Raw genomic sequence first — 25451 nt, 5'->3', positions numbered from 1 at the left:
CCCAAGCCTCGTTGCGAAATTTGGAGAATCAAGTCGCTCAATTAGCTTTGAATCAAGAGAACCGTCCGCAAGGAGCATTGCCATCGAATACGGAAGATCCTCGAAAGCAAAAGTTCGAGACGTGCCAAGCTATCGATTTCAAGATCGAGAAAAAAGAAGAAATTCAAGTCAATTCGCAAGCCACTGTAGCCGAATGGGTCGAGCCAATCCCATATCCACAACGATTACTAACGAAAAAGATCGAGGTCGAGACGTGCCAAGCAGTCACCTTGAGGAACGGCAAGAAATTGGAGGAAGCCCCACAAAAAGAGAAGAGAAACACGGTAATCGAGAAGCCGAAAAATAATGAGGAAAAAGAATCATCTTATGACGAGCCACCATCGACGGTGCCTTCACAAGTCCCTCCAATTCCTTATCCTCAAAAGTTTATAAAGAAGAAGCTCGACGCCGAATATCAAAGATTTTTGGACAAGTTGAAGGAAATTCGCATAAATATTCCTTTCATTGAAGCACTTCAAAAGATGCCAAAGTGGGTGAAGTTCCTCAAGGACCTCGTGAAGAAAAGTAAGAAATTGCAAGGGAACGAGATGATCCAACTCACGGAGCAAATTAGTGCAATTCTTACTCGGCCTCTTCCACAAAAACTCGGCGATCCAGGTAAGTTTACTATTCCTTGTACTATAGGAGGTAAAAATTTTAGATCGCTCATTGATTTAGGTGCTAGCATTAATCTTATGCCGTACTCTACTTTTAAAAATCTTGGGTTAGGAGAAATTGAACCGACGGCTATAACTCTTCAATTAGCCGATAGATCTTTAGTTTACCCAAAAGGTATTTTAGAGAATGTGCTAGTGAAAGTCAATAAATTTATCTTCCCTGTTGATTTCGTTATACTTGATATAGATGAGGATAGGGAGATACCTCTTATCGTAGGGAGACCGTTTTTAGCCACGTCGAAAACTCTCATTGATTGTGCTAGTGGTGATCTTACAATGACTGTGCATGATCAAACAATCAAATTGAATGTTTTTAGTGCTAATAAAAATCCATGTGATAATAATGATTGTTTTGCTATTGAGATTATGGATTTTACAAATAATGAAAAGTTTGATGTTTCGATCTTGGACAATGGGAAAGCATCTTTGAGTGCAGGAGATGATGGCGGAAACGGGAATCGGACGGAGCAAGTTTATTTCATGGACTCACATTTAAATCCTCCGAGAGAAAGTCATGCGAGTCGAGGTCTTAACGACGATGAGAATGCAAGGAAGATGTTGCCAACCAAAGGCTCGAGCAAGTCAAGAGAGAAGGATGAGTCAAGCTATTGTGGTCGTAAGGAGGAAATCAAAAAGGAATTACACAAAGGACAATTGGTGTTATTGTGCAAATCCCGTCTTTGGTTATTTCCAAGGAAGCGCAAATCAAAGTGGTCGCGGCCGTTTATTGTCCAAGAAATTCTTCCTCACGAGGTGGTCAAAATAAAGGAGCGCGATTCAAATCGTACGTTCAACATGAAGCGGAGCCGGCTCAAATCGTATTGGGGAGCGAGTGAAGAATGCCAAGTGACCTCGGTCACTTTTGCTTGAAATTAAAGAAGCAACGTCCGGCTGAAGACTTTAAACTTAGCGCTTCTCGGGAGGCAACCCGAGTTTTATTATTTTTCGTATTTTTCTTAAATTTTTCGTTCCGTTTTTAATATCATAAGCATGCATTCTAATTTATTATTTGAATTTTACTTTTCAGGGTCGAAAACGTGATCGAGGGTCGAGTCGGCTGTCCGCGAAAAAAAAAAAAAAAAAAAAAAAAAAAAAAAAAAAAAAATTGTGCAGCACTGTATTTGGGACGGCCGTCCCAAAATATACCTTAAAAATGGGACGGCCGTCCCACACTAGAAGGAACAAGTAGCCTTGGACGGCCGTCCGAGTTTTAGCCTTAAAACCGGGACGGCCGTCCCCAAACCAGTGAGGGCAGACAAATTCTCAGACGGCCGTCCGAGAATTAGGCAAAAACGCGGGACGGCCGTCCGACCTCAATAGGGGGCGTTTCAATTTTCAAAAATTAGATTTTCTCCCCCATTATTTCTTAAACCCTCCTCTTTCGTTCTCTCTAACTCCCACACACGAATTTTCGAATTTTTGAATTTCTCGTCCAAAAAATTCCTCAATTTCACACACATAATTCACGCACGCACTCTCCAATTCTTATTTTGTGTTGGTATTGATAGGGAGGCTCGAGAATCGAACCAAATTCTTCAAAATCTACTCTTTCAAGGCACGTCCACAAGGTGTTCGACAATTTGCCTCAACCAAATTTGGAGGTCGATTCTTGTCCAATTCTTACCGCATCAATTCCAAACGTTCTCCCAACTATGTTGTCCAACAAAAGAGCATGAGCGTGAGAGAGCGAGAGAGGAGCACCCTACTTACACCGGCTACGACTAAATCAGGTGTTTTCTATCCTTAAACTTTATGCTAATTTCGTTGAGGGCAACGAAAATTTTAAGTTTGGGGGTGAAAAACATGTTTTTTTGTGCTTATTTGTTTTAGTTTTCATGCATTAGGTTTTAGTCGTTTTTATTGTTTTTCTCGTTTTTCCGGAATATAAAAAAAAAAAAAAAAAAAATTGCTTGAGTCGAATGCATCGATGATTTATGATGATGAGAGATGATCAATGTTTGATGATGAAATTGCTTGTTTTATGTGATAAGGATTTGATGTTTGTTTAGCTTTCGATTCAACGGGACTTAGAAGCGAATTATTGCTAGGAATCACACTTTGTGCATTGCTTTGGTTGAATGTTTTGTATTTTAAATTTGGAATTAATTTGTGCTAGATCATGTTATGTTCGGTTTTAAGACTCACCTTAGGAAATTTATGATACGAAGTATTGAGTAGTGAGTGATTTGGGATATGATTTGGGCCTTCTTTGAACCGTTTGAGCCGTTCAAGCCGACCTTTTTATCGAAATTATCCTTAGAACCTTGATTTGAGCCTCGGAGAAAAGGTGTTCTTTCTTTTAGCCAATGTGTAATGTAGAATAGGTGGAGATTCTTGAAAATTACTCCTTGGAGTTCGATCGAAATTTTTTATAAGGTCCTTCTTCTTCTTCGAAAAAAAAAAAAAAAAAAAAAAAAAAAGAAGACAAATATATATGCTTCTATATATATTAAAAAAAAAAAAAAAAAAAAAAAAGAAGGAAAAAGAAAGAAAAGAGAAGAAGAAGAGACTAGAAGGGAGAAATAAGGACTAGTTGTTGAATTATTTTTGAAAACTCGATCCATTGCCTCAAAAGCAAAATTGGAGACTTTTGAACTTTTGGAAATCGAGTTTATTAAAGTCTGTAGAGGTGAATTCATTGTTTCAAACGCCTATCTTTCAAATTTTGGCGTAATCACCTAAATTCAAGAAAAATAGCCACATATACCCATATTTCCTACCTCGAACCAAAGAGCCTAACAATTGAAAGCCACAAAGCCCCAATGATCCCAATAGCTTAATGTTCGATATTAGTAGAGTAGAATAATTTGGTGAGTATTTGGAGTCAAGCATATGCATGTAAGTATAAATTCTTTCTATCTTTAATTTGCAAATATTGGATGCTTGAAGCAATTGTATGAATTGTGGTTTTTGGTAATGGTGAGTGACTAAGTGTTGTTGAATTTTGAGCTTGCGAATACCTAAGAATTGTCATCATAATTACAAGTTCTGAAAACGTGAAGTTGATCATTGATCTATGTGATGAGATGTTATAGTTGAGTTATTTGCTTGTTGGTAGTTATTTGCTTGAGGACAAGCAAAAGTTCAAGTTTGGGGGTGTGTTAAGTGTATATTTTTACACTTTATCGTACCTTTTTATTTGGGCTTTTGGTGTGTTTTAATGATAATTGGTGCTTAAAAAGTTGATTTATTGTATTTTAGGTACAAATTGAAGAATTGGAAAAGTATGGGGTCAAAACTGCAATTTTGGCAAAAATATGGGTCAAAAGTGAAAATATCAAAATTCTGAAGAAACAAGGCTCGGACCCCCGTCCCAGTTTTAGTGCAAATTATGGGACCCCCGTCCCATACCCCGAAGTTGCGTAGTAAAGGGATTTTAATTGCACAAGGAAACTGCCTTCTTCCCCAAGTTCTTCACCCTATATAAGACCAATCCAAGCACACAATTAGGGATCTTTTTTACGCAATTTCAAGAGCAACAAAGCAATAACGAAGACGAAGAATTCGAAGACTCCAAGCAAAGATTTATCGTCTATGATTTATTTTATTTGCGTTTTTGCTTTAATCATGAGTAGCTAAATTACTTGTTTCTAGGATTTTATTTGGAACCCTATGTGGGATTTATGAACCCAATTCTATGATTTTATGCAAGTTTTAATTCCGGATTATTTCTTCTACTTGTTTTATTAAGTTCATGAAACTGGCCACTTTATGCGCTTTTATGTTATTGTTAATCGCATGAATCGGAAGATCGGGTTAATATTTAGAACTGTGGTAGAAGAGCCTTTGTGGTATTAACATAGGAATATAGTTAATCTCTTAGGTAGCCATTATTGAGATTTGTGCTTAATGCTTTGTTCTAGAATTAATTGCATAGGAATATAGTAATTGAATCTAGAGTATTAGAATTGTAATACACGCGGAAGCGGGTTATGATTATTTTAGCATCTCAGGTTAATAATCCGGGTTAATTGCTTGCATAATTGAAGGAATTGGGGGAATAATAATCACATAGGGGGAAGAATAAAATCCTAGGCTCGTTTACTCTGATAAATCTTCGTTTTAATTGCTTTCTTGTTTTTGTCTTTTTAATTGCTTTAGTTTAATTTCGCTTATTAATCATCTTTCGACTGTGTAGGGTGGGCTTGATAATAATTGGTAGAATTTAGCGTCTAGGATTAGATAATTAAATATTCCCTGTGGGTTCGATATCCGGACTTAATTGTCCACTATATTACTTGTACGATACGTGCACTTGCGTGTAGGTTTTCGACCAACACTTCCTCCTTTATCTCTACATAAATAACACATTTCTCTCGTGTTCGTTGTCTCTCTCGGTTTCTCTCTCTTTACACCACCATCATCTCCAGATGGATTTGTATACCACCACAACCGTCGCCGCTCGTAGCCGCCGCCTCCTCCTTCGTTTCCACATCTGGCTCTTTCTCTCTTTTTTGCTATCTTTCTCGATTGTTTTTTTTCTCCAGATCTGTTCACCACCACCACCGTCGCCCCCTCTCTCACTCTCTTTTGTTCACCACCGCCGTTGGCGTCGACTCCCCCTCCATCTCTTTCGTTAATTTCTATCTTCATTTATGTATTTTTCGATTTCTCTTTTTTTTTCCTCCAGATCTGAAAACACAGTTTCAGATCTAAACAGCAACAGTAACATGACTACAGTCATATTCGAATATGATTATAGTCATATTTATGTATTTTTCGAATATGACTGTTATATCTTCTCGTTTCAAGTTGACTTGTAATAACAAGATTCAAATTGTGATTTTTTGTGTGGATTTTGATTGGATTGTTTTCGAATTTAATAGGAAATCTTCGTTGTTTTATATAATTTGGTAAACATGATTGTACCACACTATATAATCGGAATTTTTAAGTTGAAAATGTAAAAAACTGCAATATAAAGAAAGAATATGACTACAGTCGATATAGTCACGTATAGCCATATTCAACTATAGCCATATTCGGCGTTGTAACCTATCGAGAAAAAAAAATCATTTTTTTGTTTAAAAAAAATTAAAAAAATATGTTTTTATCAAAAAAAAAAAAAAAAATGGTTAAATAAAGTCCGAAAATAATAAAAAAAATAATTAATTTTATTTTTTTGATTTGGTAGCAAATTTTTAGAAATTTGGAAGCAGGTTTTTAGTAATTAAATTATTGTTATGGAAAGAGAGAAAAAATTTGGAGAAATTATGCTAATTGACGTAGGCGCAGAATTGGTAATAAAATTTCTAGGAATTATCACAAAGAAATATTTAAGGATGGATATATCACCATTTCTTGTATCAAAAAAGGCAAAATCCCTCACCCCAGAGCCCCCATCCCATGGCCCGACAAGTATTTGATGGAGGAATGACCCCAAAAAATAAAGATGATACAAGAACGAAAGAAAACCCAAGTGATGATGACGAGTCAGTGTACAGGACAACCATCAACGATAACTCCTCTGGCAGTGGGACACGTGGCCAAATCGCAATGCTCTCCCTTAGAACCCCACCACGTAAGTGTCACCTCCTCAATACCAAGGGTGAAATACAACGCCACCCCCATAAAAGCCAATCCAGCATCCAATGCCGCCGAGAGTACGTAATTGTACCTCTGCCACCACGCCTTTCGGTACCTAAAAACAAACAAGTTGAAAATAGTCCCGACCAACATCCAGCTGTTGAAGTTTAACGTAGTTGCAGGTGGCATAGCGGCGGTTGCTCCAAGTAGAATCGGAAGGTTAACCGACTTTATCCATTTTTGACTCGGAAAAGCCTTGTGAAGAATCCACACAAAAAAGGGACCCACAGCGCCACCCAAGAAGAACCAGTTGAGTGCGTTGTAGTTACCCAGTGTTCCGAAGAATCTCTTCGGCCCCACTAGTCCCCATATAACAGATGCATCGTAGAATACACGGTCGTTTGGGCATGTCCATTGACTGTTTGGTGGGAGTAACTCATCTTGGCATATGTTTTCTATATTCGTTAGCAGATACCATGCCACCGCTATGTTCACTAACCCAGCTATCAGCGTCCCAACCAACTGATCGATCAATAATATTATTAATAAATAATTAATCAAATTATATTATGATCGTCTGATCATGTTTGTAGGAAAGAAATTTTTTTCAATTTTTTTCCAAAAATGATATAATCATTTATTTGAAACCGGTCTAAATTATAGCAATTGTAAGTACGTACCTGAACTATGAACATCGATCGTGGTGGAACTTTCATGTAATGGCCTAGCTTGAAATCGTTGAGAAAAGAAATGGCTTGGTGCATGCTTATATAGCCGTAGGTTTTGAAGCACACGTTGGCAATAGGTCTCCCCGGATATATATACCCGATTATGTACTCCGTTATTATATTAAGCCCGGGTGTCTGCATGCGTGCATATGTATATATAGTTAGATGTTAATAACTGATCGATCGATCGAGAAGATATAAGTATATATATAATAGAGATCTACAGACCTGATTGGTAGTAGCTGTAATAATGCTAATGGGGAGGGTAAACATCAAAGCAAGAGCAGCTGAAAGTATGAGACCCCACCATGGAAGCTGCACTTGATCTATCATGACAGTGCAAAGTAAAAGCGATACACCAAAAGTTATAACCAATATTCCGTAAAACCACCAATTCGGTATGTCTTCGTACTTTCTCATCAGCCTTGTGTGTATATCCTGCTTCCCTTTGTGCGAATCTTTAAACCGTTCATATATCTCACTGTCAATTCATTCATTCATTCATTCGTTCCGGCCGTATTTTTTATATAACATTTAAAGAATAATAATATAGAGAATAAAATTGTACTACATTATAGTACGTACTTACTTGCCGTTGAAGAAAGCGACATGAGTAAGAGTAGCGACAATTGCGGCGAAATTAAGGCCATAAGTGACAGCAAAGAACATACTCAAGTTGATGCGCCCAAGCTTATCATACGTAGGCAAGTCGATCTCAAACTTGTCATTCACAATAGCCGACACATTATATACCTGCCCTTTATGATCGAACATATGGGACGAAAATATGGGAAAAGTTTTGGCAGCGTACAAGTTCAAACCCCAATAGCAAATAGGAATCATGATATACAGAGTAACAAAATATCCTAAAAACACATTAAGGATTGCGAAGAATGGAGTGACGAGAGGGCTTCCGAGAAAAGATGCCACGACCGACCAATCAAATGTGAAAGAAGCAATTCCAAGTCCGCGCATACCGGACCCTATTTGCTGAGCTGTCACTGAATTTGGATATGCCAAACATAGCAGAGATATGTTTGATAATGTGGGGAATAGATACCCTGGGAATATGTACCAACAGAAACTACAACCCATTGCTATCAGAAAGAATCTCGCTCTCGAATTTTTACTGCTTTCCTTTTCATGAAGAGCCCTGCGCAAATTATTATATTAATAATAACATAACTAAAGAATTGATTTGGTTATTTATATTGACACACATGCAACTACGAGATGTTGGCGATTTTGTTTCGATCGACATCGTTAGCGTTTTATTTATCTATTTTCAACTTGTCGGTGAGGAACAAATTTTAGTAATTGTCACTGAAATTGTATAACAAACGTAATGTCATATTTATCATTCAAATTCATTTAATGCATGCAGCAGAAAAGATTACATTAAATGTCATGCTCGATCAAAGTGTCTTAAAGATGCGTAAGTCGAGAAACGATCAATGCATGGCATTCAAAACAGACTCGTTTTGTATGATCTCTTGTTATTATTTCGATACTAAACGGCCTCATTCTGATCATATTTATATTTGATACGAATTAAGACAACGTTGTACTACGCCTTTTTCTACTGTAATAAAAATCTTTTGGCGAAAATAAAAACGTTGACGAGGGACTTTATACGAAATAAGTTGTAGCAAAAGCGCAAATTTAGAAACAACCACACCAGCAGTAACTTGGAATTCAATTAAAAAAAATGAGTTCCCATATCAATTGGTGCAAAGCGAGGTCATTAACAACAAGCTAAGGTGTATTTTGAGCAAATATAATGTCCATAAGTATTTTTCCTTATCCCAAAAAAATACATTAATTAAATTGAAGGGTTGCAGATATATGTAATAATTAATTACCTAAAGAGAGAAACTTGAACAAGACTGCTTGGCCACCACATTTCGGCAGGCTCTATTACATACTTCCTCAGAATCCCAGCCCATCCATATCCCAATACCTGCAATAATGCATGCAATACCATCCACAATTAATTAATTAATTACATGATTAATTATAACACAGTGATATGATTAATCAATTAATAATACAATATAATGTACGTAGTAGCATGCAGAAAAGAAAAAAAAATAAAAAAACCTGAGTGGTGAGGACAAGAAGCAAGCTAGCGGTGAAGGAGATATTCCTCTTGTAAATAGCCTTAATAATATCAACAATCTCAACAGCATAAGCAGAGCCACCACCAAAAGCGGAACCGGCATTAGCGAAAATGGAGATGAGTACGTGCTCCTTCATGTTAAATGGACCCGGGTTGAGAGAAAACAGCCTGCTGGATCCGAACCCGGGAACCGTAAACTTGGTGGTGGGCAAAACATTGGCCATGAAACGGCCGATGGGTAGGGTCGCCACTTGGACGGATATCATTGTTACGGTGAGGGGCTCAGTTCTGTAGCTGAAGAAAGTGTTGAGGAATGAGAGAAGAATGCAAGACAATAGACCAAGAAACCACATACGGAATGTCCAAACGGGTAGGGTCGGGTCGTCTCCATTAGGAACGGTCAGCCGTACTTGTTCTATAGGGGACACCTCTTCAGCTGGATCTAAACCATTCCCTCTTTCTGAATCTATTTCCATGATCGATCGATCACTCTAGGACAAACAGTACTACTGGTAATAAGTTTTCAAAGATTCTGTGTGTTTTCAAGAATAACGGGTCATATATATAAAAGAATTCAGTAGATATTTGAGGGATCTGTTGTTGATTCCGATCCATGACTTTTTCATGCATCTATCTCTATCCTTCATCTCGATGCTCGATCTCTATAAATAGATAGATACATACATAGTAGTTAATACTCCCTCTCCAAATAATTATTTAATTTATTAATATATAGTAGGGTTCTAATTTTGATTACTATTGAATTGACACCAATAGACAATAGTAAGTAATTATGCGCATAAAATATCTCAATGAAATGTTGGGATTATACCAATTCCATTTCCCTTATTTGCTTTCAACTCTCATGTGTATAATCTATATTTTACAATATTTGACGTATCATATGCTTTCTGAAACTATATTGGTAAAAAGAGAGGTGAATCAAACCAATATGTCGAGTTAAAAAACTCTAGTACATTAATAATCTCATAATAGTAGAATAAAATGATAATGGTAGTATCATACGGTATTCATAATAGTATACTACTGTATTACAACGGTTTAACACTTAACCGAAGTTACCGAGCCATTACATCGTAAACACCTCTTTATAGTAACCAACCCACCAAACCTCAACAAAATCCGTACGAAATTCGCCATCGAAAAAACCTAAAATCATGAAACAAAATTAAAAATGCAGAATACTAAAAAATGATTAATATGATCAAAAATAAACTTAAAATGCAAAATTCATACGATAACTTAAAAAATACTACGAAATATATTTTAATGTACTACCCAGCGTCCTAAAATCCGCTGTTATAAACAAATAAACCAACTATCGACCGGGATCAGACTCATGAACTCCACGACAGCGGACTGTTATTTCAATTAATGCGTAAACCAACTACGATGTTCATATAAAACAACTCTGGTCCGATATACGTGAACCATCCTCATCTAACTCTGTCAATCCTCTTCCAAACATACATCATCCGCCAAAAATAAAGATGTATATATGACGGAATAATTTTGTTAAAAAACGTTATACTTAATAGAATCAAGTATCAACACAACTCTTAAAAATTTCTAACCACCGTAATCGACAATCCTAGACATTGAGCGTAAAATAAAAACGAAAAGGCATTCATACCCGGTTAACAACTTCCAACAACGAACGCTCAAATTCGATCATATTTCCACGACGGTGCAGAAATCTTCAAAGCCGATAAAAAACCGCTGGAACGCTGAAGAGAACCTTCGAAAAATATTGTACACGATTTGATATAACGGCCAATGATCTCACGTAATTTTATTCCGTGATTTTAGACAACATATCAGCAAATCTCAAATCACGTAGTAAAGGAAATAAATGCCGTTTAAAAATAAAACAGGGGTATTAAAGGAAAATTATATAATATATTTTGCCAAGTTGGCAAAATTGGATCTATCTCAAAAAAGGGGGAAAAATTTGGATCTACCTCATTAGAAAATATGAACAAGGGGGTTATCCCTAATAAACCCTTAAAACTATATCCCAAATCACCGTTTAAAACTTCAATTCCATCTCTTAAGAAATCTTAAATACAATGACCTTACACATGGTGATGCATCAAAATAGGACTATGTATTTAAACTATCTATTTAATATATTGAATAGGCTCATTGAAACATCAAGGGCGGTGGTATTCTGACCAGCTGAAAATACAGACAACCGTTTAATATTCCTTATTGCACAAATGGATATCAAAATGTCTCCACAAACGACCAGCTATTTATATTGATTTTTTTTTTTAAACCAACTTGTAATTATTTAGAAAAAAAAAAGGTACAGTTACTACATAAATGCATTCAAGCTACATCATATCATAACCTGTCAAAGATTTCATCTACTATATATACATGCTTCTATGATGTTAATTCTGCTCACAAAACATCCAGGTATGTTTAACAGTTTCTTAGATGATCGCTTCTCACTATGTAAGACGACATACATCATTTCTAACAGAATCATTCAAAAGAGCAGCCCAATATATTTTCATCTACAACTAGACTTTGAATTTCTACTCAATAGAATTCGATGGTCAAAGAATCTCCAAGACAAATTACTGAAGCTATTATATCTGCAGCCTCGACTTCCAATGAGTACCAAGACGTAGATATCAAAGTTCTTCTTCCTCATAGGAAAATTATTTTTTTTCGTTAATGCTATTAGACATTAAATTATATATTACGAGAAATTGTTTTTATATTATGTTTATATAGATTCATATACTACAATAGAAATTCCTATATATTCTTACTGTTCTTTTGAATTTACAGTTGGGTCTTCGACACCCCCTTTCTTTTGCAACTCAAGGGTTATACAAATAGTAATATGTAAGGTTTGGTTTTTTAGTAATATTTTATTCCGTAAGTAAGTAAATCAAGAATTGAAGTTGTCGTGTGCAAGATATTGCAGATGTTCGATATCATATTATTAAAAAAAAAGTTAAGACCATATTTATGAGAATGAATATTTCTTTATCTTTTTCAAATGTTATCATTTTAATCCCATTATTAAATTTATCGATGTTGGTGAAATAACAGATAACAGAGAATAAAATTGCTAGAAGTTATTTATGTAAAAAAAATGATTTCATGAAATTAAGCATCATGGACAAATTCTGCATGAAATATTAATGTTTAATTAATTATTATATTATTATATACATATTTAATTAAATCAATTAAACTATGTGGATATCTCACAGAGTTAAAATGAGAAATCTCATTTTGTCCTTAGAGTTAAAATGATTTAGTATTCTGCTAATTAATACATCAAAGAAAGTTGTAACAGTTCAATGGAATTCTCATAATAATAATAATAATAATAATAATAATAATAATAATAATAATAATAATAATAATAATAATAATAATAATAATAATAATAATAATAATAATAATAATAATAATAATAATAATAATAATAATAATAATAATAATAATAATAATAATAATAATAATAATAATAATAATAATAATAATAATAATAATAATAATAATAATAATAATAATAATAATAATAATAATAATAATAATAATAATAATAATAATAATAATAATAATAATAATAATAATAATAATAATAATAATAATAATAATAATAATAATAATAATAATAATAATAATAATAATAATAATAATAATAATAATAATAATAATAATAATAATAATAATAATAATAATAATAATAATAATAATAATAATAATAATAATAATAATAATAATAATAATAATAATAATAATAATAATAATAATAATAATAATAATAATAATAATAATAATAATAATAATAATAATAATAATAATAATAATAATAATAATAATAATAATAATAATAATAATAATAATAATAATAATAATAATAATAATAATAATAATAATAATAATAATAATAATAATAATAATAATAATAATAATAATAATAATAATAATAATAATAATAATAATAATAATAATAATAATAATAATAATAATAATAATAATAATAATAATAATAATAATAATAATAATAATAATAATAATAATAATAATAATAATAATAATAATAATAATAATAATAATAATAATAATAATAATAATAATAATAATAATAATAATAATAATAATAATAATAATAATAATAATAATAATAATAATAATAATAATAATAATAATAATAATAATAATAATAATAATAATAATAATAATAATAATAATAATAATAATAATAATAATAATAATAATAATAATAATAATAATAATAATAATAATAATAATAATAATAATAATAATAATAATAATAATAATAATAATAATAATAATAATAATAATAATAATAATAATAATAATAATAATAATAATAATAATAATAATAATAATAATAATAATAATAATAATAATAATAATAATAATAATAATAATAATAATAATAATAATAATAATAATAATAATAATAATAATAATAATAATAATAATAATAATAATAATAATAATAATAATAATAATAATAATAATAATAATAATAATAATAATAATAATAATAATAATAATAATAATAATAATAATAATAATAATAATAATAATAATAATAATAATAATAATAATAATAATAATAATAATAATAATAATAATAATAATAATAATAATAATAATAATAATAATAATAATAATAATAATAATAATAATAATAATAATAATAATAATAATAATAATAATAATAATAATAATAATAATAATAATAACATTGATGAATATTACAAATTAAATTACCATAAATCATACTCTTTTAATACTTAACTTTTTTCTTTATTGTTTTAAAAAAAAATTGTCTATTTACTATTTTTTTATTTTTTATTTTAGCATGTAAACCATATAAGTTTGGTTGTAGATTTTGAAATATATATTTTTTATTATGAATACTATGCAATGTTTTATGGATTTGTGTATATCGTTATTACATTAAAGTATGGTCCGTAGTTTACGAAATATAAATTTATTTTAATTTGTATTCACATTTGAATTTTAGTTTATTTAGTATTTGAATTTCATTTTAAGTTTGTTGTTATTCTCTTGTATTTATTTGAGTGTTAAAAATGAAGTAATTAAAAAAAAATAGTGATTTCACGTAAATTTACACGAAATGCAAGCTTGCATTCCACGTAAATTTGCACGAAATGCAAGCTTGCATTTCACGTAAATTTGCACGAAATGCATGCTTGTATTTCACGTAAATTTACACGAAATAATACAAAATTTTGAAAAAAAAAAGCGTTTCGTGTTGTATTGCACGAAATGGAGTGTTTCATTTCGTGCAACAGAACACGAAATTCATAAAAATGTCGAAAATTGACAAAAACAACATTTTTTAATCTCAAAATCGAAGTAGATTTCATCCTTCTTGATAATTATTGTGTTTTAAATGATATTATCGGACAAATTTGACGATTTATTAAGTTTTAAAATTCGGAGGTTGAGAGGATTTCAAAAAATATTAAAGGGTTTCTTGACAAATGAATTATTTCGCACTGTAACCGGAAAAAAATGCACTATGAATAGTAAACCCCTTCCTCCATCCAAATGCACCCTTACATAACACATTATATACAGTGAAAAAAGTTTAACATGTCTCAAAATATAATTTAGACAAATTAAATATGTATAATAATATTTTCTTTGAAAATGCGTCAAGTACAATTTAAATATAAGTTACATATAGTAAAATTAATACGACACGTGCAACGCACGTGCACCTGCCTAGTCATTTAAAAAAAGCAAATTTATCAGAACCGAACCGGCTATGGAATCGGACGACCATTTGGGTCATGGTTTTATAGGATCGAATCGGTTCAATCGGGTTTTTGATTTTTTTTTTAATATGTCATTATCTTATTAATTTTAATATTTAAAAATATTATTTTCTTTACATTTTTAATCTTCGACCTATTATTTTCAATTTTATCAATCTCACACCACTTTTTATTATATTTCTTTGGCTTATACTCTATATTTTTCCATTCTTTATTATTCTAATGCGCCAATTGACCACCGCTATTCGATCACCCATGACTGAATCCGGCAATTTTTCGACCACTCATGACTAGATCCGGCCACCCATCACTAAGTCCGTGAAGGTTCGCTCAAATCTAGTCATAAATAACTAACTTAGCGGTGATTTGAGATGTTTTGGCCGAAAACCGGGTTTTTTTACTGACACGCCGGTTCTTGGGTTTTACCTAGTCGAACCGGATTTTGGTCATTTGACCTCGATTTTAGTGGTCAGACTGGACCGCTTCGAGGTCGGTTCCCGGTCGAACCGGTCCAACCGGCCGGTTCGGTCCGGTTCTAACAACATTGAAAAAAAGTATTACCTGATAGTTAGTTATTCACTATCCGTAAAACTATGAAGTCCTGACGTTACAATTGACATTTCACAAATAAATTGGAACTATAACTAAAATAAAGGCAATATATATATATATATATATATATATATATATATATATATATATATATATATATATATATATATATATATATATACTCCACTTTCAAGTTCATTATTTTCTTTTGGGTTTTTCTGAGGAGGTCCCTCACCAACAATTTTTATTATTCTAGGTTTAGATGTTATATCTCTTTCATCAACAAGTTCATCTATTTATATATATTATAGATAAGGGCAAATTACAACCACCCATGTGGTAAGGTCTACTTAAAAAAAAATCTTCTTATTTGTATAATTACAAGCACCCCTCAACTATGTACTATCTTACGAAAAATCCCTTCAGTTGATAAATTTAGGGGCGTTCATTCAATAAAGTTGTACACAAATTGCGGTACACCGAAAACTTTCATACTCCCTCCGTCGCAATTTATATGACGTTTTGGATTGTTGCACACATATTAAAAAAATCAAAAAATGTATATAGATTAGAGTTAAAAAAATATAAAAATAATAATATAAAAATTAGGAGTGAAAAAGGGTAAAATTAATTTACCCTTTTTTATAAAAAAAATATAAAAATAATAATATATCATTTGACATTAATTGTTTTATAATTAATTAATTAGGAGTGAAAAAGGGTAAAATTTAAAATAATGCAATTAATGATTCATTGAAAATCTAAAATGACAAATAATTTGGGACAAGAAAAATTCTCTAAAAAGACATATAATGTGGGACAGAGGGCTCCTTCGACCCTACACCCGGTGATAAACACCGGGTGAGTCTTCTGCTGCCACGTGTCCTTTTTTTTATTTTTCTAAAACCCCTAAACGTAAACTCAAGCGGGGGAATATATTATAAAATACAAAAAACGACACGTGGCAGCATAAGACCCACCCGGTATTTATCACCGGGTGTAGGGTCGAAGAAGTCTGGGACAGAGGGAGAACCGTTTAGCGTTTCGTTTGAAAAATAACCGAATTAACAAAATTTTATTCAAAATATTTAAACTTTTGATTTTTGATTTTTTTAATTAATTTTAGTTTCAGTACGAATTATAAATACATATAAAAAATAAAATAAAACTGAATACTATACAGAATTAACGGTTCGGTGATCGGCATATACGAATTTTCGTTCGGTTCGATTCGATCGATTTATCGACCGGATGAACACTCTAGTTAAATTTGACATTATAAGGGTGGACGTGTAAGACAATACATAGTTGATGGGTGGTTGTACTTATGCAAACAAGATGGAATTTTCGTATTGTACCTTACCTTGAGGGTAGCCATAATTTTCCCTATAAATATTTGATGAGCTTTATATTCGAGGTAACATAGGAGTAAGTTGTGGGCAAGAATCAAGGATTGTGTTTTACTTTTGTTGAATTTATTTTTATTTAAACGTGGAGGTTTTTTATGCTATAGCATATGATGTGTGATTTTAGAACTCACCTTAGGAATTTGTGAAGTGAAGTATTGAGTCATTGAGTGATTGGACAAGTGATTTGGGCTTTCTTTTAACCGTTTGAGTCTTTGAAGTCTACATTTTAACATCTTTATCAATAAAATATTGATTGTGCCTTGGAGAAACAAATTTCTTTCTTTTAGCATAATTAATTAAGTAAAATAGATGGAGGATTTCTTGAAAACAATTATTCCTTGGAGTGTAGTTGAATTTTTCTGTTACGTTTTTGTTCTTGAAAAACAAAAATAAAAGAAAATAAAAGATGTAGAAGAAAATGATAAATAGAAGGAAAAAAACAAGGACCTACCAAATATTTAAAATAAAACTCGAACTATATCTCAAGAGTAAAGTCAGAGACCTTTGAACTCTTGAAATCGAGTATGGTAGCAAAGTTTTTAGAGGTTAAGTAATTGTTCGAAAAGCCTAAATCTTCAAAATTCCGGAAACACCTTAAATCAAAAAAAGAATATAAACATTTTGCTCGGTCCAACTCTCTATCCAAAAATGGGAAGATCGAAAGGGGAAGAGTAGACAATAAAACATATATTTCCTACCTTGAACCAAATAGCCCAATAATTGAAAACTAAAAAGTGTCAATGATTTCAATAGCTCAATTATTATTCGATATTAGCATAGTAAAGAAATTTGGTGAGTTTTTGAATTGAAACATTATTATGCAAGGATAAATTTTCTCCATTTTTAAATTACAAATATTGGATGCTTGAAGTGATAGTATATTTTTATTTATTTTAAGCAATGGTAAGTGACTAAGTATCGTTGAGTTTACAACTTGTAATTTTTTTTAATGGTTAAGGCAATTGAAAGTTCTGAAAACGTGAAAGTTGGCCATTAATTTACGTGATGAGTTGCTTGAGTCAATTTGTTGTTTTGCACACATGGTCGCGATTGCTCGAGGGCAAGCAATAGTTTAAGTTTGGGGGTGTATTGACTGTATAGATTACACTCAATTATATGTACTCTTGTATGATTTGATACGATAAATGCGTTGATATGTTATTCAAATTGACTATGTAGGAAAAGGAGAAGAATTCGGATTGTGGAAAGTTAGAAAACGAATTGACGGAAAAAGTTGAGAGAATCGGACAAAAAAATGTGCAAAAAATTCAAATCCTCCATGGGTAAACTTTCTCAAGTACGAGTATTTGTTTTTCAAGAAACGTAACATTTCCACACTTTCTCAAATATGCAAAGTGCCAAAATGCTACATTTCAAGAGTGCAAAGTGAGACTCTAAGCCTTTAAAAATTACTCGTACTTGAGAAATTAATCATAAACCATAAGTAAATTTTATCCCTTACAAATGAAACTTGATTTTGAATAGTTACTACGCTTTACATCATTTTCTTTCACAACACTAACCATCAATTACAAAATAAATTACCATTAAATATCAAACTAAAAGCAAAGTAAAATGAACAAATAATGAAATGAGTATTAACTACTTGACGTGTATGTATTAAACTCGCCAACTAGGACTTAGTCTAGTGGTATCCCAACATGTTTCATGGAGGTAATTAGTGAGAGGTCGGAAATTCAAATATCTTTGGTTGTATGACCATGTTATAAGACCATCTCCAACAGCTCGTATAAAAACAGTTGAACATCTCCAACAACTCGTTTAAAAACAGTTGTCTATATCTGTACTTTAGCAGATCTACAGTGTTAGACAACACCACTTTTAACATCATACTCCAACAATATTTTTTGTATTTTTTTTGGGCATTGAAGTTGAAGATGATGTACTCTATGAATATGAATTTTCATTAGTTCCTACATCTGTTGCTTGACCTCGTGCATATATTATAAACGGGTAAAAGAGAAAAAATGACAACAATGCTAAACAAAAAATACATATAAATGGCATGCATATACATTCAATATGACGAGCAAAGAGAGTTGAAAACAATCATTTGAAGTATGCAATGTCCAAAAGGGTTTGCTACATTCGAAAGCCATTAATTAGTACAAGTCACCTTGTCTGCTCCGGATTTCTGTCAATCTAGTCCATACCATCTTCCCACAATATGCCAAAGTTAAAATTGCTAAGCAATAAAGTAGAGGAATGCCGATCATGCAGCCCCCAGATGCAAGATTCATCAGTGTCTGAACATGACCCAAATGTTAATTCAAGACTAAAACAAACAATTTAGTTTCTCTATTCTATCATAAGCGAGGACGAGAGAAAATACTTACAAGCATTCCTGCAGCAAGATGAACAACGGGGGCAAAATACTGGTCAATTTTGCTTCCTTCAGAGTAACCATTGAATGCAATAACCATACAGAAAGTGTGGATTGTAACAAATGCAAGCGCTATAATAGCTGCAAATAAAGATCAGCTTCAGAACCAGGTATACTAGTAGTATTAGTAGGTTTTGGTTTCGGTATTTTCAACATCATACATTACTAATGTTGCAAAAACCATGACAAGTAAAAGCAATGGCGAAACCGAACCAAAAAAAAGCTCACGTTTACATTCATTGCAAATAGCAATATTAATTATAATATTAGTGGACGCAATTGCATTTACTTTGTTATATAACGATGCTTACAAATTACTAGTACCAAATTCAGTCAATGAATTTGAAATGTAGACATACATTTGTTAAGAAAACTATGGTTTTCCTTGGAAAGTTCATCACTCCTAAGAGCATAGAACACACATATTATGGTGTTTATAGATTACTCAATTATTGGAGAAACAGTGCTGTCTGTCACAACAAGGAATTAATAAAATAGTCTTTGGCATCATTAATACGTATAAATGAGAAAATAAACAAAAAGAATTTTTTCCTTGTTTATATCTTTCTCAATAGACGAATTAAATTTTACAGACTATAACCTTATAATAGCGATCATAGATTCAAATGTTTGGTCAAATAATAATTTCAAAACCACTTCATACTGCATCCTTTTGGATGATCCAATTAATCTGAAATAATATTCACATTTTGTTTTTACTGGCTGGGCTATATTATAAAATTCAACTTGACAAAATATTGATGTATTTTCAGTAAATATTTAGAAAGCATGTTCTATTTTCATAAGATTTAAGTAATAAAGATCACAGTAATGTTAAACAAATTCAGTTTCATGTACTAAATTGAGTGATTCATTCAATTCCAATTAATCAATTAAGCATATCAAGTAAAAACAAATGTGTGTGAGCTTAAAGGATGAATCAATTAAGCGTATCAAGTATAAGTTGATGAAAATTAGACGGCCAAGCTGACGAAAAAAAAGGATATTGATTTTCAGCTCCTCAAACACAGGTAGATTTAATAATTGTCAATCATTGATAGGTTAATAAACATGATATACTATTTTATTTAGCTAAGGTCATATGTAGGTAATGTGCGAAACCATTCTGATCGGGCAACACTAGTTCATGACATAATTCAATTAAATTAGATGACCTTCAAAGCAAATAAACACTTACCAGAGACAAGAAAAAATGGCATCTGTGAGCATTTTTCAACATAATAAGTTGCTGGCCCAAATGCAGGTGTTAAAAGGCTTATGCAGAAGAATACAGCATGCGCCACACCATGACCCATTCCACCAGCTGCAGAAATAAATGAAAAAAAGACAATAGCATTTAAAACAGCACAAGGAATTTTTTTTCTAAATAATCTAAAATCCCACCCATATCATTTAGAAGGCTGAAATATATCCTGCTGTAATCAAATTTTCTTTTTTTTTTTTTTTTTGGTAAGGAACGCAGCCAACCATATAGGTGCATTGGGTAAACCTACACTATCGTATAATAGCTTGCAAACCATATGAGAGACGTAAAGCACACTAGGCTAACCATGTGTGACAAGTTCGACCTAGCAACCGTTGGTAAGGGGATTCGAACATGGGTCAATTGACACATGCTCACTAGCTCCAACCGCTAGGCCATCCCTTACGGGACACCTGTAATCAAATTTGATTCTGGGGGGCGAGGATTGACATTGTCTTCATTTTTCATATTTTTGGTTAGGACTCCATGTGCCTAAGGCAGAGACTTAAAAGTATATTAATGTCCATATCCAATACTTAATTCAACATCATGTATTTACTCAAAAGAGGCAAATATTTCCACCCTTATAAAAGTGACACTATTATACCCCTTAAGTGGCTAAGTTGCAATTAAACAACTATCCGACAGACCGGCAAGCAGATAAATTGTGTGAATTTGTTTCACGGCAGCAGTTATCAAAACATTAAAGATCAGTTCCTTCTCTGAACTGGATACAATTTTTTTATTAATTGCCAAAAGAACAAGACATTAGTACATGTTTTATAGAACTGAACAATGTGATTATTGTGTCATACAGCAGAATCTATTTTATTTTCGAGATGATTGAATTTGTGTTGGTAGAATGAAAATAAACATGAACTTGTTTTGGGAGAATAAAAATGTTTTCCCAATAAGAGTTAACATAGTCTACTGAGATACTTCCTTGGTGTAGATTGGTCAGATCAAAACAAGAAATTATCACCCTAAGAAAATATTTCCTGAGTTGCTAAAGGAAACTGGGAAGCTTGGACCCCACAAATGATTCCTAAACTAGATCCTGAGAAATATCATTAAATGATCGGAAAAAGTATGGCTTTGGTGCCACTGTGTTCAATAAGTTCATCCATGCCTGATGCAGCAGCACTCAGACACTCAGAGGCAGGTAATCATGTATTTAAAGGCCTCGTTTGGTTGCCAAGATAAAATTAAATAATCTAATAATAAATCCCAATTGTATAAATGGACCTTGGAAGGTCCAACAAAAAACATGCCTAGAAGACAAGATAAGTCATGATAACATAATTTTTGCGGGTCGACCCGACAAGTTATTGGGGATAGCAAACATCAAACAAAGTCCAATTATTTAGTTAATCATGGCTAATCACCCTAACCAAACAAGGCCAAAGAATAAATATCTCAGAGGCACTGTCCAGGCATAGCCTAGGAAATTCTTGAACAACGTAAAACCAAAATATGGAAAGGGTTTGTATATGTAGATTGAGTTGATTGAGTGGAAGGTACTTCGGCAACATATGGTGGGTAAATCACACGAATATGTGAACGCATCATTTGGATTGAAAGACTTGTAAAGGACCTACATATCCCTAGAATAGATCCCATGAAAGTTGCTATACAGTGACATTAAATCAGCAAGAAGCACAGTTCACAACCCTATACATTTTGCATATGTATTTTAATTCTCATTCATGAAAAATCAATAAAGACATCTGACAATCTTTTATTCACTAGTAAAGTAGTAAGCACAAATATGGCATAAGACAAAAGTACATAAGAGATCTAATCATCTAGCTATATATAAAACCCATGGACAAAAGGGTAAATCTTAATTTTAGAGAATGAACACACCTACCTGCCAAATAGAAATTTAGCGATACTATATAGAAATGATGTCGTGAAAAGACTTTTCCAGTGAATATGATTATCATAACCCATGCACACTAAAATACGAATATATAGCAAGAAAACGTACCAAGGGCAATTTGCATCTTGTCAGTAATAAAGAGACGTGGTTTAGAAACTCTATCAGCAAAAGCATCCAGCATTTCTTCCATCCTCCTATTAATAGTTCAACATACGAAAACTGTAAAATATTATTATGTAGCCAAAATAGTGACTAGGTAACGCGAATAGCCCATACAAGGTGCAGAAAATAACACATAACTTGGTGCATATTCTAAGAAAAGAACTCAAACAGCTGCACAAAAGCATATTCCAAGTTATTTGCTATATTTCCTGATATTACATTGTCCACCATCTAACTTGTAATCATGCCAGTGCCACGACTCACGATCTTGATTATGGATAATGTATGGTTCCCGTTGTTAAGACTGACCTTTTTTATAGTCGTTGTCAAGATTACCTTAATTCCCCTCCCAAAGTAGGAAACTATGATATACTCGGAAAGCACAACAAATGGCTCCAACACCATTGATATATGAATGTATTTTTCGATCCCTCAAACAAATGCAAACCTCAAAAAGCAAAAGTGTATATAATCTATCAAATCAACAAGTTGTAGTTGTACAGGGTGAAATAAAGTACGAAATTGATGAGCATTATACCATTTTTTTTACGGAAATTAGTAAAATGAGAATACAAACTTTATCAGCATAGTGTGACATATAATGGAAATTACTCCAAAGAAAAAATTAATGGCAATTAAAAAGAAAAGGAAACAAAAACTGACATGTAAAGTCTCCACAAGAAAAGACGGAGAAGTTCTTGAAAGGCAACAGAAGTGAGAATGAGAAGAGCAGAGGGCCAAAACGACACCGTTTTGAAGGGGAGAAAAGCTCTCCACACTGCCGATAATGCGATTAGACTCATCAGCCATGCCAATGTACTGCAACCCAAAACATTATTTTAAGTACATAACATAAATTGAATATATCTGTGATAATTTATCAGACAGGAGGAAACCTAGAAAGAAGGGTGAGAATTAGAAAGGGCTTATGTGAAATCACGGCTGTGAAGAGTGAGAGAGATGGGCCCACTGCCAACAGCGCGTACCCAATTCCCGCCGCTACAGTCATCTTCCTCCGCCTAAAATCAACTTCAACCACGGATCTCAGCTCACCAACCAATTTTTTTTCTTTCTTTTTTTTTTTTTTTTTTTTTTACACAACCCTTAGTCTGTCAATTTCAAAACTACAATTTATGTTAGGGGCTACTTTGGGTCTGTTGATTAGCCCTGATAGATTATGTAATCCACCCGTTACTGACATTTGTTTATGTATTGACTATTAAGCAACCGGGATTGATCCTCGGCTCGGGTCTGTGTCCCTTCTTTACGTGATAAGTCATCCGGCTAGGGAGATGAGATTGTGTAATCTAACCTTCAACTGGTTGTAGGAGTGTGGAATTACTTCTACACCCTCACATAAACATGATCACTGTTCGGTTAGAGTCGGAACCGAAATCGAATCGGATCAATGCTTATTCACAGAATCGGAACCGGAACCAGAAAAGTTGATTCTGTTCCGGTACCCGATTTTTGTAAGTGTTAATTGCCGGTTAGAGCCGGTCCAGGGGCGGAACCAGGATAAGAAAGTAGGGGGGGCTAACTAAAATTTCGGGGTTCGGGGCAGCGGCCCGAAAAAAAATTTAGGTTCACAAGACATTAAAAAAATAGGTTTATACTGCGAATTTTTAATTAAAATAATATATATATATATATATATATATATATATATATATATATATATATATATATATATATATATATATATATATATATATATATATATATATATATATATATATATATATATAATTTTATCATATTTCAAGTATGACAAAAAAATCTAAATTATTCTAATAATATATTGCACTTAATGGGATTTATGGCACTTCTCGTACTATTTTTTAGAGACATTATATAAAAAATTAAAGATCGATAAGTAAATATTCATAAATTTTATTTAAAATAGTACAAGTTTTAACCATTTTATTTTATATTTTTATATTAAATATAACATATATCTATAATTTATATAAAATTGTGGAGAATAAACAAAAAAAAATTAAGGGTTAAGATACATATTTACAAAACCTTTGGGGGGCCAAAAATAATATTCAAAAATTATTATGCCAAAACAGCAAAAAAATTTTTTTTTTTCCCCCTCCTATGAAGTACCGCTCTGAGCCGGTCTAACCGGTTCATAAAAATAAAATAAAAAATTAAATATTATTTAAGGGCTTTTGTGCATAAGTCACTGAACAGCCATCTTTATTATTCTAGGTTCGGGGCTATATCTCTTTCGTCAATAAGTTCGTCAATTTAATATGTATTATAAATAAATGAAAAATTAATATATATGACAAAATTAACCTTTACACCAACTTCTTAATTGTAACTCCAATTTAATCAATTTTAACCACAAAAATCTAATTTTGACTTTTTCTTTTCAGAAATTATTTTTTTGCCGCCGGTTTCCTGCTTTGATTTTTTTTTTCTGGTCTGTTTTTTCCGCAGCCGTCTCCGGCGTTGACTTTTTCGATTTTTTTTTCTGATCTGTTCTTTCCGCCGCCGGTTTCCGGCATTGACTTTTTTTAGTGGTTTTTTTTTTTACGTATGCCGCTAAACATTGACCGTAATTGTGCTGTCATTAACAGTAATTATACTGTCACTGATAGAAAATTAACGTAATTATACTGCCACTGACAGTACATTAACGTAATTTTACTGCCGTTGACAATACATTTATGTAATTGCATTGTCGGTGACAGTACAATTAGAGTCAACGACAATATTATTATTTGTTTTTTTTTTTTTTTGATTTGTTAACAAGTCGACTTAATTATATTACTGTCGTTGACAGTAAAATAACTGTAAACAAAATAATATTACTGTTAACCACATCAATATTATTTTTTCCT

At 32.0% G+C, this 25451-nt stretch overlaps 2 protein-coding genes across 2 annotated transcripts; both read right to left on the bottom strand.

Annotated features, from left to right (window-relative positions):
- Nucleotides 1-5920: 5920 nt before the first annotated feature.
- LOC105976302 (oligopeptide transporter 4) lies at nucleotides 5921-9640 on the bottom strand. Its single transcript, XM_013001576.2, has 6 exons — nucleotides 9071-9640; nucleotides 8833-8930; nucleotides 7560-8123; nucleotides 7199-7451; nucleotides 6923-7105; nucleotides 5921-6764 (listed from the first exon to the last, which is right to left on the bottom strand). Exons 1-6 carry the CDS (start codon nucleotides 9563-9565, stop codon nucleotides 6150-6152), a joined length of 2208 nt encoding a protein of 735 aa, XP_012857030.2. The 5' UTR covers nucleotides 9566-9640; the 3' UTR covers nucleotides 5921-6149.
- Nucleotides 9641-18873: 9233 nt separating this feature from the next.
- On the bottom strand, nucleotides 18874-23881 carry LOC105976317 (gamma-secretase subunit APH1-like protein). Its single transcript, XM_013001590.2, has 6 exons — nucleotides 23493-23881; nucleotides 23260-23415; nucleotides 22543-22628; nucleotides 20487-20612; nucleotides 19242-19369; nucleotides 18874-19151 (listed from the first exon to the last, which is right to left on the bottom strand). The coding sequence occupies exons 1-6, from the start codon at nucleotides 23603-23605 to the stop codon at nucleotides 19008-19010; spliced, it is 753 nt and encodes a 250-aa protein (XP_012857044.2). The 5' UTR covers nucleotides 23606-23881; the 3' UTR covers nucleotides 18874-19007.
- Between the last annotated feature and the right edge of the window lie 1570 nt (nucleotides 23882-25451).

This window comes from Erythranthe guttata, chromosome 3 (genome assembly GCF_056151865.1).
Source record: "Erythranthe guttata isolate IM_541 chromosome 3, IM_541, whole genome shotgun sequence".
NCBI lineage: Eukaryota > Viridiplantae > Streptophyta > Magnoliopsida > Lamiales > Phrymaceae > Erythranthe > Erythranthe guttata.
Note: the sequence above shows the minus strand (reverse complement) of the source record. Positions and strands in the feature narration are given on the sequence as shown.